Consider the following 21,008-nt stretch of genomic DNA (forward strand, 5'->3'; position numbering starts at 1 on the left):
GACTATAATGTATTTTTACTCATTATTATAGGTACTCTATGATCTTGAATAAACCACTTTACGATGATTCACTGTTCAATGAGTATTGCATAACTTCTGAAAGGTATTTTTATCTCACATTCATGACTGGTTTGCATTCTTTATCTGAACATATTCCTGTTGCAGCTATTGCTCAAAGGGAAGAACACTTACAGAGTATTACTGCAATAATAGAAAGGAAATGGATAATTCAGAAAGCAGAATTAGAAAGGAATACATAAATATGCAAAGATAACTTGGCTGTAGCCCAGTAAAACCTATAAATCACATTATTTTTATAAATTTTTATGAAAATAATGTATTTCAGAAAACAGCATAAGCATTCTTAATTTTAAAGCACAGGTGTTAGCTGTTATATTTAAATACTCTTTGCTTGAATCTCTTTATTTAACTGTGACCTTGTACAGAACTAACAGTACCCAGTATGTACAAAATAGTGATTAAAAAAAGTACCTGTTATTAGGTTTTTACATGCATCTTTTATCCTAGATGACTCTAGAGTTCATTGCAACTACAGTGCAGGAAAATAATTGAAAAAGTTAAAAAAACCTCGAGTAACTGTTATTTGAAAGAAAACAATATTTTTAGTTTTTCTTAAAAATTTATCATTTCAATGATTTCTTTCCCTCTAATAGCTGTAAAAGTCTGTATTTTCCAGTCCTGACTGGAACACAGAAGTCTTGTGCATCTAACTATCTCAGACTGGTGCTGTATTTATTCATTTATGTCAATTTTGAGAGTGCTTATGTCTGCCATCAATATACCATTTGTGGAGATTTTTTTTTTTTCTTCTAAATAATGAAATACCATTTTCTGGAGTCCTACCAGTGGAATATATTTTTTTAAAAAAATAAAAATAATAAAAAAAAAGGCTAACAGCAGAAAGATTGCTTGAAACTTTAGGAGTAATTTTTGAGATTACTGTGTTGTGCTGGTTTAAATTTCAGAAATGCCTCTTGTCCTATAAATTTAAATCCTATGACAAAAGTAATTTAGCCACTTATGGACGTGAGTCTCTTTGGAAAGCAATGAGATGTTTGCAGTTAAAATTTTCAAAGGCACTAAAGTTATTTATTTTTGATGAGCAAGTGCTATTTATTATGAATACATGCTATTCTTAAACATACAAACCTCCTTATTGTGACAGTCAGGAGCTGGAGAATTGAATTGTGAAGAAATTGTGCCTTGTCTTGGGTCTACGCGCAGCAAAGTCTTTTCCCCTCTGCTCGCCTCTGTCTGAGGAACTCCTCGGTCTACACAGCAGAGGAAATTACTCTTGTTTCTGGCTCTTTTGCTGCGTTCAGTAACTCTGATTTTCCACTGTCATTTCCACTGCTTTAATTTTTGAGGACCCCCCTCCCTTTTCTTTTTCCTTGACCGAAGGAGAAAAACAGGGAAAGCCAATTAAAGAATGCAACGAATAGCCAGGAGGAGAAGGAACCACATCTATTTATTGTGTCTGGAGAAGCGCGCTGTAGGGATCGGCATTGCTATGTATCTGGCCAGCCTGTAAACGCTCTGTTCGTACACTAACCACCGAGAATTCACAGTTCCATGCTAGCATTAGGATGACAGCTGCTGGGAAGGAGCTGTCAATATATTTAATTTGGTTTAGAAACAGAGTATGGTGAAGTCAGAAGAGTGAAAAATGATGTATTTGGTACCTTCTTGTCAGTCAGGAGATAGGAGATACAGACAATTAGAACACCATGTTTAACTTCAATACGTAATACATGGTTGGAAGAACAAAGTATGAGGAAAGTAATCAATGTGGATTCACTGAAAATCCAAACACTTCTAAGGTAATTTAATTTCTTTCTTTGATAGGATAGGTCTTAGTTGGTTGAAGAAAATATCGCGGACATGAGGAAGCAAACCTTCAGAACTTGCTTCCTAAATTCTACCTGAAAACTATGTGCATGTATGAGTTGCAAGAGTGAATCTGCATTTCTTGCATACACATGAATCTATTTCATTATGTGTAAATGATGTTATTTTACATGACATTTTCACAGGTTATCAGGAGTAATGTGGATTAGAAAGAAACAAAAAATGGATGCAGAGTAGATTCACCAAAGAAGTTTCGGGAATGACAGACTCCTGTTTTAGCAAGTGACCTGAGTCTTCTGACTTTATCTTTTCACCTCCAGCATCATGGCTGCATTCAGCACTGGAAAAGGATTCATTAAGAAACTGCTTGAATGCAACCTTTCTTTATTCATAAGGAATTTTATAGATGCTGATATTGTGGATTCATCTTATGTCAGAGTAAAATCCTGTCACTTTGTGACTTTTTTAGTTTCCTATTTGTGCTTTAATTTGATGTCCATCTATTCTCAGTTGGAATTGAGATGACAGTTGAATGTAGCTGCACACAGCTCTGGGTGCATTGATAGGAATTGAGATCTCAAAAAGTTCTTGCTTACAAATGGGATGTAGTAGTAACTTTTTTTCTGCTCTACTTGAGATAAAGTGCTGTGTGCTTTGTACTTGCAATATTCATTATGTCCAATATGGCTATACTGCTTCTAATTAATTAAACAGGATCCTTCCCAGCACTGGAATGTTATGGTCTGTACTCCTACACTCTGGCATGCCGTTAGCCTGTGTCAGCTAGCTTTCTTCCCTAACAAACATGGTGCCAGTGTCAGAACACAGGCCAGGGATCATTTCTGAAAGCAGATTGAATATGATCACACTATGTGGCCCCCATATATTGCTCAACACGGCTGAGAAATGTTAATAATGTGGATATAAATCATTCCATTCTGGTAGACTTAAGTGATGAAGAAAGGTCCCGGGCAAACCGTTCATGGGTAGAAACTGAGCCTGTATGCCTTTCTGAATAAGAGAAGTTTTGAAAGGATTTGTGAGAAGTTTGTGTGATATACTTAAGTGTGTTATCTTGGTAAACTGGGAAGGACTCTGAAATCTCAGTATGTACTGCTCATGAAAAACAAAGTTGAGTCCTGTGCTTTAGATGTGAAAAATAAAACTTTCACAAAAAGAAAGGGGACATACCTGCCAGACCCTGATGCCACCTAACCCCTGCTAGGAGAGAGGGGTGGTGGAAAAAACATCATGGCAAAGATAAATTGGATAGGAATACACTGTGTGATGCTGAGGTAATACTGTAATGCATGTTACCTCGTGTAAGAACAAGTAAATTTAATTATTTCAGGCCAAATCCAGCACGATTAATTTAGGCATGTCTGAAGGCCACCAAATGATGACTTAGACGTGTCTGCTTCTCCCATGAATCTATAGGGAACTTAGGCATTTAAGAGCAATTTAAGAGGAATGTTTCATATTCCTCCTCGTCTCCCCAGGGCACTGAAAATTTTAAAGTCACATTGTAGCCAGCCTTTAGTGTATACTGCATTGGTTAACTCTCAGACTGACATGTTCATTTTCAGGCTTGTCAGCTTAAAGAGATGAATATTGTAGATTTCAGAGAAGTGCAATAAAATGGTGAATTTTGGGGAAAAAAAAACCAACAAACCCAAAACTGCATGAAGGAAGAAGGAATGAAGATTGAGGAGGAGAAAACATGGTTGCATACAAATATACAAGCAATCTTTAAAAAAAAAATAAAATTGTAATAGTGGTATTACAAAGGAGACTACCAGAATTATTAGTTTACAGAGAACTGGGAAAAATGTGAATTTGCTACTAGAACACGTATGCAATTAGAAGAAGTTGTTGATGGAGAAATTGAAAATATTCTTAGTGAATATGCTCTGTGCTAAGTTTGACATACATCAGGAATAATTTAGGAGTTATTTAACAGGTCTTAATACAGTACATAATTATAAGAACTCTTGCAAAATTAAATATTCCATGATTCTCTTAATATAATGGTGATGTCATGTATTATCTTTAGTGTTTTCAGGTAGATAATAACAGTTATAATAGCACAGGAAGATGAAAATGCTTTCTTCTGCTCACCATATCTTGTGGGAAAACTGTCTGTGGTATTTTTATGGTACATTATAGAATATAGTTTGGCACTTTCTGTGCTGAATTGTAGTAACTAAAAAGCATTGTTTCTGTAGTAAATAATGGCAACCAGAGATAAATCAAATCTGACATGTACTATGCCACTGGGCAGTTGCTGGCAGGGGAAAAAAAAAAAGAAAAAAAAAGTCAGCATTTAGAACAGTAAATCAAATACACATAAAAGTATCTTATGTGCCACAGAACATTGATGACAAAATCCAGGACTTGATTCAAAAGAAAATCCTTTTTAATCGTATGTTTAATGTAAAGCACATGTTGATTAAGGTCAGTGCTTAAATTTAAGCCTATGCTTGAGGATAGTCCTAGACAGAGAGAAATTTTTTCTGGTGCTTACATGAACTGGGACTTGGATACTTATTCATAAGAACCGAAAGGCTTTTTTTTTTTTTTTTTTTCTCTCTCTCTCTTTCAGAGGATCAGCTAAGTCCAGGTAGAATATAAATCTCAGAGCACTCAGTGGCACCAGAGAAATATTATTTCAGTGACTGTCATGATGTGTCAACATTTGTATCAAGTATCCCATTTGCCATGTGAAAATATTTACTAAGACATGTTCCAAACCTAAAAAACATCTTTAAGTATGTATTTTCCAATCTTGAAATGAAGGTAATAGAAGTGGCAATATATGTCAGTCAGAGATTTGATCAATAAACTTTTTTCAAAAAAGACTGATAATCTGTTGAAGTTGTTGATACAGAATTCAACACTAAGTTTGAATTTGAAAACTGGAGTTTCATACCTAAGTGCAAAAAAACGCTTTCCTCCTTTTCCATGGAGTAAGTAAAACTATTTGTCAAGTTCACTAGATTATGGTCAGTGCAGCACCCACCACAAAACTGTCAAATTTTGGCTTGGCTGGGAATCACTGCTTCTTGAACTAACTTAAATGAATATAGACATGAAAATGTATGCACTTAATATAAGACAAAAGGAAAGGACAATACATGTGGTTACATTATTTTACACAAAAGACAGCTTTTTAGCGTAATCGTCTTTGTTCCAGAAGTAAAGTTGTATTCTTAGAGGAAGGAAAGATTTTAATGGTCTGTGGTGTTTGTTTATTTAGCTAAAAGCAAGTCTGTTTCCAGAAAAGATTCAGTTCGACAATTACAAACTTCTGCATTTTGGCCTACTTTATTTATTCACAGCCTGAAGACCTAATGCTCCCAGGTTGGTTTTTTTTTTTGTTTGTTTCACATGAAATCTGGGTAATTTTACCCATCAGTCCAAATGCTGTTAGTTTATCTTAGAAACAATGTTTATATTTCAGGTTTTGCAGATCCCAGAACGAACATTTCAGTCATACTGAATTCCATGGCTTTATTAGGGACAATTTCTGCCTTGGTGCAACTTACATGTTCATGTGCAGAAGTTTCTTCTGCCTTCCGTATCTTGTCACATGCCAGAAATGGCCAGGCAGAATGTGGTCTCGTTCTTACCCAACTCTCTTGGTGGTCTTCAGGACTCTTCAGACATATAACATAAGCACATAGACAGCGGCTGCCGGAGCCAACTGACTCAGTGATGTTAGGAGACAGTTGGCCTTTTTTATTTTATTTTTAAGTACAAGAGTAAGTATGTTCCGTCTTCCTTTTTTCAACTATTTGGTATAATGCAGAGTTAACAAAACCACATTAATTGTGTAAAATGTAACATGGGCATCTGGAGTGCAAGCTATTTTGTCCGTGTGTGCTCTACAGAGTACATAGATATGACACACAAAATCTCTTAACTAAAGCCTTGAGAGAAGAGGAAAAATGTTCCCCTGAAATTACTTTATGAGGAAAAGATATATGAGAAAATATTATTTTTATATTTGTGTACCCAAGTTTATCGGACTGGATAAGACAATCTCTTTTTATAATATCGTTAATGGAATTTTCATAAAGTATTATTAACAATGCTTTGAAAAGCTTAAGTAATAGCTCATTAAAAAAAAAAAAAAAAAGACTTTATGGATTGAAAAAGATACTGAATTGACACATGCAATGACCGGAATACTTTTTTATTCACAGAACATGGGTGGCAGCAGAGTAATCCCCATCCTACATCCCCCAGCCCCAGCCCCAGCCGTGTGTCTCACCCTTTACCTGGATGCACCACTACAAAGGGTGAGGCAGCTATGGTAGTTTACTCTGCATTCCCGTTCACTTGTTGACCTCTTTCCAAAAATATAGTTGCTGATAACTGAACTAGAGCTTGAGGTTAGCTGAAACAGCCTTTCTTTCATGCAGTTCTTTCATACAGAATGCCTTCCACCACCGCTTAAGTCCTGGTCTCTATTCATTGCGCCAAGTTAAAACAAGAATGCTGAATTTGCAGTCTGTTGATTGCCACTAGAATTATCCATTCCCGGCTCTGTCAAAACTAATGGGACTTAGTGAAGGGCAATATTTCATCTGCTACAGTTAACATATAGACTGTAAAGCAAACCATAAAAATATAAAGAGAATTAAAGTTAATAATGCAAATTTAAAACCAACATTGCCATCATGTACATGAGGTAATTAACTCCTTTTTAAATTATTGTTCACTACAAGTGAAAGGCTTTCACCAAAAAGCCTGAATAGCTGGGCTATTTCTGGGTGTAACGCAGGAGATCACAGCCTCCTGTAATCTCTGCATTAGTTGCACTGTTGCGTGGGGACCACCTGACCCGCATAAATGTAGCATGGTGGGGCACATGCTTTTTACAGGGGACCCGCAAGAAAAAAAGTAATGCATTGAGCGCTTGCATAGAAGCCTGTATCTGAAAGCCCATACGAAGACAAATATTACTTGGATATAGTGATAACTTATAGAATTTGGATCTGAAATAAGAAGATGACAGTTTACAACCTGGCTTTTCCCCCTGTTCTCCTGTTGCATAGCTTGCTTTGATTTAAAAGAGAAGGTTTTAGGTTCAAGCATCTTCTTTCTCCTAAGTGAAGGGAGATTGGCAATATTTCTGTAAGAGCAGCAGCGTGCCTGGCATGTGATGTTCTTTGGAGGTTTTATTATCCCGGGGTTCATTTGGATCTTTAGACCATTGGCACTTGGGGGAACTATGCAGTCATTCTGTTTTAACAGATACAGTGCTGTGGGAATTTATGGTGCTCTTAAATATAGTGTGAATAATATATAGTTAAATATAGAGTGAGAAACAGAGTGAAAAGTGACAATAGTTATAAAAGGCATAGGATGTGTTTTCTTTTCCTGCTTTGGTTGCCAGCTGTGGAGGGAAGCAACAGGCCTTCTCTCTGTCCTAGTCAGATTAGCTAGCAATACTAAGCAGGAGAAAATGTTGTTTCAGAGAGTCTGAAGGTCTTCCAAGTGCAGGCAATCCCTCCTAGGGTTTGCCAAAAGAGGAAATGTATATGACTATGTTCATGGCTGTAAAATAGTAGTCTGACATCAAGTTTGGATGCAATAGGATGATTCACAACAGGGTGAAAGGAAGATTTATTAGACAGACTAGGGCTTTGCAGTATGTACTGTTATTTCTGATTCATAAGCTAGGAATAATCATTGCATATTTTATTTTCTATTTTCTCCTTCTCATATTAGTGTTTTTCTTTTCCTATTCATCTACCACCGATGTCTTTGCATTTCTTCTCTCAGTCTACACAGAATTAGCTAACTGTGAATGGGAGGCTTAGTTATGTGTACTGAGGAACAAATGAATTTTAATGTATTTTTTTCTGGGTTTTATTTCCAGTTTTTATTGCAATTCCATATTACTTTTATTCATTAAGCGCTCTTACTGTAACACTCAAAATCTTTGTTAAGGTCTTTGAGGAAGGATCAATAGTCAGTACAGCATGAATCATGTACCCTAAGAATTTCAAGTGGAATACTTGTGATTCTTTAATCATCTTGTTCACCTCAAATACTATTAGAATATATGTACAAATAGTATAATTACATTAACAGAATTGTGAAATGGCTTATTAAAACCCTCTATCTAGTACCCATACTCACACAGACTTGAAGCTTCCCTATGCACTAGTTTGAGAGTTCGGAACGGGAGATAAAACAGGGATGAAAGAGAGAGCTGTGATCTCAGAGGAGATATTAGGCACCAGAAATTATGGTGTTCTTGTTCCAGCTCTTACACTGACTCTGATACTTCCATTTCTATAGCACTTGCCATCTCTGGATCTCAAAGTGGATTATAAAGAATAGTGATTTAAACCTTCCTGCACCTCTAGGAGATAGGTAAGCAATATTATTCCCATTTTACAGATGGAGAAATTGTGATACAGAGAGGCTCAGTGTTTCTTACTAAAGTTTATTTAATAATGAACACACATGCATGCACACACACAGAGCCAGAAGCAGATGTCAGAACTTTCATTGCTCTCTGTTTTAAGCTAAGTCCATCCTCCTTTCCATTTAACCTCTCTGATTTATATTCCCCATCTGTAAAAAGACGGAAGCTGGTATAGACATGGAGAGATTTGCTAGCACATAAATTTCTGTGCAAATACATGGAAAAAAAAAACCCACAGAGGACAAAAGTTGCCTTTGAAATCCAATGCATTTTATGTGTTGGCAGAGGATATTTTAGGATTTGGGACAAGGATTTTTGTAGGTGGAGAGACTTGCAGGTGTTCTACACCCTAATGTGTAATACTTAGTTACTGCTGTAAAATAGCACAATTGTTTTGTAACATAAGCATATTAACTGAAATTAAAAAAATAAAAAGCACACTAATTTGCATGGCAAAAGACTGGACACAGCCCTTAAGTGAATGTCTGTAATATCTGAAAGAATATTGTAAACAGGTTTTGCTGTGCACCTCCAGCGCCACACGACCACCCCAATGCACTGTGTCAGACAGGAGCAGGACAGCAGTGCTGCATGAAAGCAGCAATTGCCTCGGCTGTGTATCTGTATATTTTTCTCCCATGAAAATCCTACCATGTCTGTACTACAGCATGAGCTCCTCAGTGGCAGACAGCAATCCAGACTACTGTACCTACATATTTACAAGAGAACTGAAATTATTAGTGAACTTTTGGAAAAAAATTTCGAAGGTCAAATACAAGTCTTGTTACTGTTATTAGTGTTATTACTATTATTAAAATGATTGTTTCTCGTAGTATTTCATAAGATATTTTAAAAGATGTCTAGAAACTTAATTGGTGTGATCCTGTACTGCATCAAAACATCATGAAGATTCTTATCTCATTAATCTTAACTACAGTGTTAAAAAAAATCTTGCAGAAGCTTTTAAAAATCCTTTCTAATTCTGCTGCTAATTTGCTACAGAATTGAAACATCCAAACCCTAATATATTTGATGTTTTAATTTTTATGTTAGTAACACATCTGGCAATTGTCTGTATGTTGAACAGATAGGTTCAATAGACAAAGATAAATGTTTTTCACATTTTTCCACGTACATCCTATGGCATAGGCAGGATAGATTAGACGTACATACAACACCCATGTTAACATTTTCCTGTAAGTAATCTAACATCCCTGTGATACAGTAGATACATTTCATATGTTTACTAGTGAATATATATAGTGAATAAGTATGGCTATTGTATATATTTATGTTAAATGGAACGGAGACTGGATGTGTTTGTGTGTCAGCATGCAAGCATTAACATGTATATGTGCATGGCTTGACTCGAAGATTTATTTTAAAGTTAGGATTCCTCTTTTTTTCTAGTTGTAACACTTTATGCACAGAAATATACTGAATTTCAGGTAGGGATTTAGTTGATTTGGAGCTAAGGTAAAACCTGATTTTATCATTACAAGCTTTTCTAAACAGTGAAGATTTTCCAAACAATAATGCTGTTGATGATAATAATAGTAATAGTACTAATGATAATAATAATAATGATAATAATACTTCAGCAAGTGAGTTAGTTCTTTGTCTCAACTTCATGTGTGGCTGAGGTCAGAATTTAACCTAGGGTCTCCCTGAATGCTAGTACAAATAATTTGTTACCTTTGCTCCCAATTACAGTTAAAATAGCCAGTGTCTTGAGGTAATAGAGCTACCACAGCTGGTGGATTAGAATGTGGGTTTGCTAATGCACTGACCTTCTTCATCTGTGTAACACAAGTTAATTTCCAGCCTGACAGTAAATGCTGAAATTTGAATTGTAGCACTAATGCACCATTTTTTCGTCTCTGTCGGACTACACTAAAGGGTCATTTGGTGATGAGGATAATGGTTTACTTTGAAAGAGAGGGAAAACCGGGTTCTGAATCTTTGGGGGATTCTAGATCTTGCCTCAAATAACAAACTGAACTAGGGAAAAATAGGCTTGGAAGCTCCGGTAATATTGAACCTTCAAGTCTGACTGTTTGCCTTGTTCTTATACTGATGCAGTGTAGGCACACTGGAATACTTGCCATGACAGTGTTAGACAGAATAATAAAACAGCATGTGAAGTTTGGTTTTCGGGCTATCAAGCCTCAAAAAGACTTTTCTCTGAAAGGTGAATCAGTGTTAAACTATTTGCTACAGTGGGAATTTTAAGCGACAGTTTGTGACAAGTTTTGATTGTTTCTCTACGTTCTATGAAATACTAAACCCGAGAACTGTTGGAGAGTTGATTTTTATATTTTTTTAATTGCCTCTCAGAAGTGTCTTTCTTTCTTTCTTTCCTGCAGCACGGAAAAGGATATGCTAGTCACTTCTACAGGACTTACCCGAAGCAGCATGATTTGCACAAAAGTCGACCAACAAAAAGCATCAACTTTCAACTTCATTATCTTGGCCATCCAGTTCTGTGTAACTGAAGGATTTGTGTGCTGTTGGAGACATCATGGCCAACAATAGGACCTAATTGCTCTCAGCAGGCCTGAGAAATGAGTTGAAATGTGTAGAACTGTAGAAACTTCAGAGGCAACTGATCTTGCCTCTCTGATCAGTGTGTGCCTGTTTACAGCACTATATATCTTTCTCTCTCCAAAATGTCACTGAGCCCTTTAGATGTTTATATTCACCACAAGAAGCCAATCGTACAGATAAAAGAAATGTGCATTATAAATGCAATATCACTGTTTTAAACTTGACTGTTTTATATTATTTTTGTGTGATCAAGTGTTCCCCAAACTATTCCAACTTTACAAGAGAGATTGTGATCATGTTCTTTTCACCTGTGGGTCATAAAAATGTTGTTAATCTGATGACCCACAAAATTATCAAAGACATTCTGTAGTTTATACACCGTGTTGCAAAGTGTTTACTGTACTATTTCAAAGCTTCTAAATAAATATAAAATATATATATATTATATTATATATAATTTTCCGGAAAATGTGGTACAACTTAGTTGATTTTTAAATGGATTCATACAGTCTACACCATACACTAAAGTGAGAAGGTAATTCAGGGTTCCTAAGCTATCCTTGCTGAAAACAAAAATATAATAAACCTTTAATAGTACTTCCCCAATATTCATATTTTGGTCAATCCTGTTTTTCTTGTTTAAAAAAAAAAAGCTGTAAGCAACAACATTTTGTCTAAAAGTTGTAATGAATTTTCAATGCCAAAGATGCAGCTGTCAATATTACCAGAATGAGCGCTATGTACTGTCAAAGGTATACATCACTCTCCATTATTTTGATTATATTTCTATGGTTTTTAATTTGGAATCACAAAATCTTTTATAAGGCTCTATAAACTCACCTGTATATGTTGTTAAAAAGAACACTGGGTGTCTGTACATTTTGCAATGTAAGATATAATGTAAGTGAAGTTAAGTATTTTAAGAAAATCATCCCAAACTCATAAGTATGCATACATACATACGTATGTACACACACACAAACACCCACACATCTCTTTTTGACATAGTTTTGTGAAACTATACAAATATGTTGCCTAAAAATATTTCTCTTGTGGCTAGGAATAGTTGTTGATAGAATTCAAATTACAAAGGCAAAGTATATGCTAAACTATTGACTCTTTAATCACAAAGGAGATTTGAAATTAGGAACATGGCACATTCTCAGCTGACCCCTCTCCCACTGGAGTTAAAATAGGGTTGGCCACCATCTTTGCTGGGAAAAGGATCAAGCATCAAGCCCTTGCATATAATCTTTATGTTCTGTAATAATTCTGTGGCCCAAAACGGTATCTTAGAGCGTTTCTTTTCTATGAAATATTGAAAAAGGTAAAATTTCAAAGGTAAAGTTTAAAATTACTTTCATGTCCATGGAGTTTAAGTACCATTTACTAAATGTAAAAATCTAGTAAATTTTTTTCTTTTTTTTTTCCTTTTTGTATTGTGTTTTTTTTCCCCCACTGTATCTTAATGTGTCAAATATTGAAAACAAATGAGAGAACACTGTGTTACCAACCAATGTCTAGCCAAATTTGAACAAATTCCTAGCAATTATTCAATATTAAGTAAGACAAGAGAAAACTTCTTACTGATTGCAGTGGAATTTGGATCATGCTGTTACGTAGAAATTCTGACATCCGCACAAATGCTGCCACAGGATGAATGTGTGAGAAGCTGAATTTAGCCACTGCTATGTCATAATAGAGTTTGGGTTTCTTCCTTTTGCTTTGTTTGTTTGTTTACGATGACAGTTTCTATTAGATAGAAATATATAAATCATCTGTATGGAAACCATCCTGCTATGGATCGAAAAAAGACTCCTGATCAGTTTGCGAGAGATCTTTGTACAAACAGTTACTGGACTAAGCCCCAATGTTGTTAATTTAATACTCCGATGAAAAAAATATGCTTGTTAAACACTTTTAATGTGTATGTCTAACACATATGTGTAACTACAAAATATTTTGTGGGATCTTTTTTAAAACTTATATATTATACAAAACACACACAAAAAAAGCACCAACAATAGCTATTGATTTGAGCAAACACAACAGTGACATGTTTCTCTAGCTGTAGGTAGCGGGACCTTTAGTAACCTACAGGCTCTGTTAATTTTATGAAGAAAAGCAATGAAATTTGTGACAAATTTCATTTAAAGGAGTTTGTTAACGTCTTGTTTCTGCTTTTAAAGCAAGAAAGTCCTTGCTCTTCTTAGAACTGGGTTTTCTTTATTTTTAAGTATCTCTTTAATATTAGACATATACTGTAAACCTTTAAGGTTGTTTTCAGTCTTTGGGAGGAAAAGGAAATGTTTTGCCATGGACAATTGAAGTGTTTTTATTTAATGAAACTGCCTTCACATTTTGCATGCCATTTTGTCTGAAAAACTTAACCATATCATACCCTGTCACTCATTGCTGTAACAGAACTCTTTCCATGAACAGTGTATGTAATGCATATACCGATTTATTTTCTTCTTCTTTTTTTTTAATGTTAGGTAACATAGACATTGGACCATATATGCACAGAAATCCTTCTGAATTTATTGGGAGACCCCCAGAGGAAATCATGATAGGATGCAGAACTGTTGAGGAAAAGGAAGTTTTTAAGTATTGCAGTCTGGGCTCCCAAGATATTTAGAGACGTAACTTTTGCCCATTTCCCTAGCTCGCTGTGAATTTTAGTATGATAACATTTGATGATACAAGCTTTAGGACACATCGAAACCCAGTACATAGCTGCTGTGTCCCAAGAGAAGTGCTGAGAAGCACATTGGGCAGTACAGAGTCTCATTTCTCCCATTTCTTTGTGTTAATGGGGAAGATACTTGCTGCATCCAGCCAGCTCCCATTGAAATTGACTTGTTCAGCATCTCCCCTGTACTTCATCATGCCACTAGGTGCCTATCTGCAGTGATAGGTATGTAAATGCCTTTAAACATCAGCTTTTGTATTCGCCTCTGCCTTTAAGCATAGGCCCTGCAAATGTATAAGGACTCTGGTTTACATATTGGACACAAAAGTAAACTGAAGTAGTCAGAAAATGTTTAGATATTAAGGGGGAATATCTACATCCATAAGCTGGGATAAGAAAGGTTATGAAATCTCCTTCATTAAACGTTTTCAGAAACAGTTCAAAAAATAGCTGTCAGGGATGATACAAGTGTACTTAAACCTGCCTCAGAGAAAAAGCATGGACTAGCCTCTCAGTCCTGCTGTTCTCTGATGTTCCTCGTAGGGCACGCTAAGCTTTGGCGGATGTGTTCTGTACACAGTTGTAGGGATAAGAGTATTGTATCCTTCAATTAGGTATCAGAAGCAATATTCAATGTTTTAATTTACATTTTATGAGCATAAGAGAACAAGCTGTCTATGTCTTTGGAGTAAATTAGAGTTCTAATACAGAAGACAGCATCTTATAAAGGATAACGAAGTGGAATCAGATCTGTAAATCCTTACCCCCCCCTCCCCCCCCAATTCCTGATTTAGAAATGTAGCAATGGATTTCTAAGCAGCTTGCCTATTCACTTTCTTCAGAATCAGACTTTAGTTTCTTTCAGATGGATTCTTCTAAAACTTAGAAATACTAGAACATTTCACTACTTGAAATAAAATGCCAGTTATTTAATGCAAGTTCTTACTAAGCTGCCTATTGAAAGAAAGAAAAAAAGAAGAGGTATTTCCATTAATATATTCTCAGCTGATTTGAACAAGGTGTAGTAATTTTTCATCAGTATTGTTGCAAATTTAAGTGGAATGACAATGCACAGATAAATACAATTTGTGAAGATTATGCTTCCTCCATTATAGTCACTATATATGTGTGTGGGGAGATATGTGTGTGTGTATATAATTATAGTTCAAAACCTGGTAAGTTGTCACTGGATTTTTTCTTACAGGAGTATGCTCCTATCAGTAAATGCAAACAGAAGGATAGAAATACATTTATGATACTACAAAGTTAGACTTGTTCCTTAGTGTAGAATGGAGGATTGCATTCAAGGTTTGAATTCAGCCCCTTCTTCATGCATTATACCCACAACCAAGCAGACATTTTGTTATTTGACTTTCAAAATTCTACCTGCCCATAGTAGACTTCTTTTTTTTTTTTTCTTTTTTTTTTTTTAGTGCTATCATTCCTCAGGGTAAAGGGTGGATACATAGATAGTCTTCCTAGGCTGATAAATTGTCATTGCAATTTTGCAAGGCTGTTAAATATTTGTATGTCTTATATGGAGAAAGCTGATCATATCCTGCCATTGTTCCATGTTCAAGTCTTGAGTTTCATGGCATTGGGACTTTTGAATTAAAATCTATACAAAGGCATAGGGGCCAAAATAAGTATATCTGAGATACATTTACTTATTGCAATTTGATTGCAAAACATTGGCATCAGATGTCTCTAAAGAACTGAAAGTTGTTTATTCAATTTGCAGTAATGTAAAAGACAGCCAGCAAGATTTTATTATTATCTTATACTATGAGAAATTCTGAAACTGTGAGTTAAATCCATTGCACTGATCCCTACAGTCAGAGCTCAAATTCTTCTTGAAGAGCTCCTTCATTTTATTTTGTCTCTAATCTGCTAATCTGTCTTGGTATGAAATGGATACATATATATAAACAAATACACACATCCATTAAAATCCATTGACAAGCATCTGTGTTTTTGTAGATATCCTCATATGTAAGAAACGAGCAAGAACTAATGTGGACAGCTTTCTTGAATTGAAATTGTTTTTGAATTTGAATTTGTTAATAAAGTTCATGATATTGACAGACATCAGGAAAAATGAAATCTATTTGGGTGTAGTTCTCCAGAAGGCAAATGTTTCATTTAGGAAGCATCCTGTCAAAAAATGTATAAATGTGAGTGCTGGAAATCTTGCTGAGTCAAGATGAAACATACTGTGCTAAAGCTTTCTTGTTCGCTGTGTCAGCACTTGATTAAAGTGTCCTCTGGATGTTAACCACTTTAGTCAATCAGAAGATATCAAAAATGGCAGACAGGATTCAGGTAACATTTACCATTCTTACTGAAGAGAGCCGAAGGCAACAGGTGAATATATACTGAAGTATTTATGTATATTATACCATATGGAAAATTCAGTTAAGCCAAATGATTAATGAAACAGTTTGCTTCCAAATACATGCACTTCAAAGATTAAAGTTCATCTGATGCTCAGCTTCAAAGCATATTTCGAAAAACTCATCTTTGAGTTACACCAACAGGAAAAAGTAATATATAACAAAGCCTTACGACAACATGGTAAAGGGAATGTAACCAAACCAATCTTAACTTTTAGAAATCTTGGATCCAAACATTGAGGTTGCAAAACTGAACTGTATTTTATATGCATCAGAGCCTAATTCCATTAAAGGCAATGGCCCAAGCTACAGTGATTTGAAGGAGAGCAAAAGGAAGTTTTCATTTCTTTATTTATGCACATGCATTTTTAAGCAAGAGCAGCCTACAATAAAATTATTTGACACCAGAAAAAGGGAAACTTCACTAGCTCTGCTTTTAACAAGCTGTGCAATCAAGTCTGGAAATCTGGACATGGCTACGTGTCAGTTTATACCAGACATATTTCTAATAATTTTATCTCAAAGCAAAATAACACAAGAAGTTAAATGATATCACTGTTTAGATTTTCTAAGACAAAGACAGAAATGCAGTCCTGAAGAGGTAGGTTCATGTTTTTACTATGCAGAAGGGCAGAGAATTAAAAATTCATTGGAGCAGGGTATTCTTACACTGCCATAGCTGTTGGCTGAAAATCTGAGCAAAAAAAGCAAAGAAAATACAACCTCCACAATGAGTGTTTCGGAAAGTTTTGCTTTGGAAGGTAACAAACAGATCCTAAGCACATTACCTCCTTTCAGAGCTAGACTGAAAGATGTTTCCTATCATCTTTTCTGGTCTAACTTTTACTAGGAGTATAAAAGCAGTCCTCTGAAGGGCTTGCATGTTCGCCTCAGCGTGTGGGGTATTCCCATTTGATGACAATAACAGAAAAAAAGACCTAGATGAGATCTGATGTCAAAATTACCTGGTAATTCCACCCCATCACTACAGCTTTTCTAGGCAGGTAGCAGTATAATTTAGGGCAGAAACTTTATGCGATGCTGACAGAAGAGCAGTAGTGTGGCAGTAGTGTTCCTCTGTGAAGAAGAAAAAGGTGGAGGGGGTGGGGGAGTGGCGGAAAGAATGTTCTCTGCTTTTCCTAGTCTCACAGATGACATTACTTAATACTTAAATAGTACTTAAATAGTGCTTTGTTCAGGAACATAAATACCACGAAAGAGAAAGTTTTCACCACGAGAGCAATATATTTTTGTGGCTTATGCTATCTGCAAAAAAAAATGATGAATGCAAGCAAACATTCTCCTGCTCAGCCCACTGAAGATGAGGCTAAATGATGCCCTTGGAGCTCACGGCTATTCAGTTTTTGCGAGAGGCTTGGTGTGATTTATATTCTGACTGTCAACAAAAAAAGAGAAGAGAGACAGAGTGCTGGAAGTAAAAGATAGTTAATTAATATAAGCTAGGGGGAAAATGCCTTGTAATGATATCATTAAACCTCACTGAGCTTCTGGAAATGATCTGTTAAAAATTAAACAAACAAACAACAAACACCCCCCCCCCCCCAAAAAAAAAAAAAAAAAAAAAAAATCTGCTCCTTGACAGTCCAAATACACATTTAAATTAGATCAATCACAGCTGAGTTGAAAAATAATGGCATGTGAAGTATCATATTCTTTCTTACACCTATTTCCAGGGGAAAGTGGGCAACAGCCCTAGCATCCTGCACCTCCCTGGGGACAGGGACAGGCTGAGGCTGAGCCTGGCTGTTGACCCACAGGTTGGGGGTCAGGATCAAGCCCGGTGCAGGGAACCAGGGTCAGACAGAGCCCTGGGACAGGTGGGCTGGAGGGGGACCTGGCCAGGGCCACCCCACGGCATGCCAGGCAGCCTCTCCCCACAGCCCCCAGCTGGAGGGGACCTCCCTTGGCTGTGTTGGTGCCAGGCCAGCCCCGAGCCCTCAGAATTGACCCCCACAGGAGCGTTTCTCACCCTATTTGTGAACAACTAACAACTGACAAACTTCCTTCCCAGACATATTATGATATTCTACTTCACATAGTACTTTTAAATGGCTGTTACTTCATTGTGCTTTTCACCATTTGTGTCAGCTGTTTCTTGGCAGTTCCTGGCATTATATATAGTTAAGTAACAGACACGCCAGCTTAACTTTTAAATTATACCTTTATAATTATGGTGGAGTTCAATTAACCTTATCATATAGACACTAATATTAAGGTTTCTGGGTTTAATTTTTCTACTTTAATTCTTGTTGTCACTTCTTCTGTGATAACATGGGAATTAATTTAATTTTATTATTAAAGGAATAAAATTTTGTTTTATTTAGTAAATCTGATCCAATATTACCACTTATCCAGAAAAAAAAATCCAGGCAAGAGCAGGTAGTTTACCTTTTTTCTTTTTTATATAAATAATTTCTGGACCTTCCACTGTTCAGGGATAAGGACAAGAAATGCAGCAACAGAAAAAGTTTGAAGTCTGCACAGTGTTTCACTGGACTGGGGAAATTTCTTTCCTGTTTCCATTCTCTCTGGAGTAAACTGGAAACCACCATTTGCATGCAGACTTGTTAGGTGTTTTATTCTTCATTTGCAGAGTGAAATCTACAGCTTCACTGAACACATTGCTAATATTCACAGATCTAAAGCTTCAGGAAAGAAAAAGTCTTACTGTTTTCATCCAAAAAATAATGTTGAGCAGTGGAAAATCTATGCATAGCTGGAAATCGAAAAAACATTTATTTTAAAGTTAGATTTTTATTGACCACTGCTCTGTGCACTTTACATCCTTTATTAGTAAGCAAAATGTACTCCAGTGTTATGACAGATGCCTGTATCACTACACCTGTTTGACTGAATCATAACGGAGAGATTTCATAATGCAGTTTATTGCAGAGGTAGGAATAGATCCTAGCTCCTTAATCAAAATAATAATAATAAAAAAACCATAACAACAGTGATTATAATATAAAATAACATAAAACTGCAAGGGTGCTACAATACTAAGATGTCCCCACATTCAGGTTAATGAGCTAACTAGTAGTCAGGAAAGCAGTATATAATTTGGTGCCCTTGGTCTCTCTGTCAGAAGAATATGTAATTATTCTTTGCAAAATGGGACAGCTTCAAAGAGAAAAATGAAGAGCTCTTCATCTTTCCATGCAAAGCCTAAATCCATTTGGATTTGATGATTAGGGAGGGTTGGGAAAACAAAATTGGGTCTAGATCCCATCATATAAAAGAATCATTTGTCCTCAGTGGCCGACATCATGGGCAAATGCTATGATCGGTATGGTACACAAAGACCTCTGTCAGCATTTCTTTCTCCTGTAGTTTTTCTGTTCAATACATGTCTTCCCACAACACCTAAAAATAAGGTCCTGTTTTTTCAAGATGTTTATGAAGATGTTAAAGACTAAGTACCTAAGATTTCCAGAGCAGATGGCATGACTTTTGGAATATTTTTTCAGGATGTGAGAAATCTGCATTCAGTTCTCTTCATCTCAGACAATTTCTGCACCCATATCCAGCTTGGAAGGGTTTGTATACAGCAAGTTGAAGGATTATGTCCTGTTTTGCTGTTCCAGTCTCCAAAAGAATTTAAACATCTCTTGGTACAGGAACTAGGCACGTGTGCCACTTTCTACAGCTAATCGCTGCTTAAATATAGACTCATTTATTTGCTCTCCAGTGAGTATTGTTGTATAAAATCTAATCTAAAGTACATATCCAGTGAGTATAATTGTATACAAAATCTTGCTCAGTAGGTATTTGTAGATGACACACAGAGTGACACTAGGCATATAACAGAGCCATTAGAGAGCTTGCCCTCTTGCCAAAGGGAGAGATCAAGAGAGCAAACTACACCTGACATGTTAGTCAAATAGATTAATTATCAGAAAATACTTGGACACAATTGTGGTAAGGCCAGTCTAAGAATCTTACACTAACAGAATGCATTACTGGGAAGGACTTGCCTGGTATTTACCTGGAAGATGTTGAAAAGTTCAGAGATTCTGGACAACTGGGTAAAGTTCCAGAAAGTAGGTCTTTCCTAAGTCATCCTATGGATGACAACAGAATCACAGTACCAGTTAAGCTGGGAAACAATATTTCTTCACCATTTCCCTGGAATAAATACCTGCACACTATCATTATATACTGGAAAGACACATAGGAAAAACAAAATAAGAATGTGGCTTATGAAACTGCTGGTATAAAAAGATTTGCCTACCCCTCAGCCTCCTTTGGACTATTTTGATGGCCTCAGGCATCCTGGGGCTGTGTCTCATCCTGGTTCCCCTGACCAGGCCTGGTGCTGACCCCCACCCTTGGGCCAATGTTCCAGCCCCTCCTCAGCCCAGGCCCATCCCCAGGGAGATGCTGGATGCTCAGGGCTGGGGCTGTCCCTGACCACTCTCTGCCTGCCCTGCAGCTGTCCAGGGCGGTGGGATGGTACCTGTCCTGACACCCTCAAGGACCCCCAGTCCCGAGGGAGCCGCCAGCCCCTCAACACCCTGACACTGGGAGGTCATCATTCCCAATTATCCTGCCTTGCTGCAGGATCAGTGCTTTGAATGCCATTACCAATACGTGTTTACCTAACCTGTTGTTACAGACTGTACTAAATGCCAGGCACAACATGCCTCCATTGTAAAAGAGTGATTCCAAAGAGGATGAAGAAAGGAATAATTCATGTTGAGATGTAGCTTTGTTTTGATAATTTTATTTCCTTGATGTTATGTTATTGTAAAATACTAGAGTATTTAGATCGCAGAGTAACAGCTGTTTCAAATAAATCAAACATTTCCTGTGCAAATGTTGTCACTAGTGTTACTCAAGGTCTTTGTTTTATCTTCTTGGTCTTGCTTTGCTCTTACAAAGAAAAACCTTGCACCCATAAGAGTTCTCTCTCTCTCCCTCTTTCCTCAATCTCCTACCCCTTCAAGACACTTAAATTGGCCTGACAGTACCTTTAACAAGATAACGAAAGAAACTGTAGGAGACATATGGAAATAAATTCATTTGAAGAACTTTGTACACTTGT

General features: G+C 36.4%; 1 protein-coding gene across 3 annotated transcripts in view; it reads left to right on the forward strand.

Annotated features, from left to right (window-relative positions):
• PCDH10 (protocadherin 10) overlaps positions 1–14,975 on the forward strand; it is a 37,729-nt gene extending 22,754 nt beyond the window's left edge. The window contains exons 5-7 of one of the 3 annotated variants that reach the window (XM_040617011.1): positions 6,075–6,170; positions 8,182–8,256; positions 10,678–14,975. In XM_040617011.1, the coding sequence (XP_040472945.1) occupies positions 6,075–6,170; positions 8,182–8,216 (131 nt within the window). In that variant the 3' untranslated portion in view covers positions 8,217–8,256; positions 10,678–14,975. The remainder of the gene's footprint in view (positions 1–6,074; positions 6,171–8,181; positions 8,257–10,677) is intronic. The other 2 variants (XM_040617087.1, XM_040617179.1) reach the window with 2 other exon arrangements.
• Positions 14,976–21,008: the final 6,033 nt, after the last annotated feature.

Source organism: Falco naumanni, chromosome 1 (genome assembly GCF_017639655.2).
Source record: "Falco naumanni isolate bFalNau1 chromosome 1, bFalNau1.pat, whole genome shotgun sequence".
In the NCBI taxonomy this organism is placed as follows: domain Eukaryota; kingdom Metazoa; phylum Chordata; class Aves; order Falconiformes; family Falconidae; genus Falco; species Falco naumanni.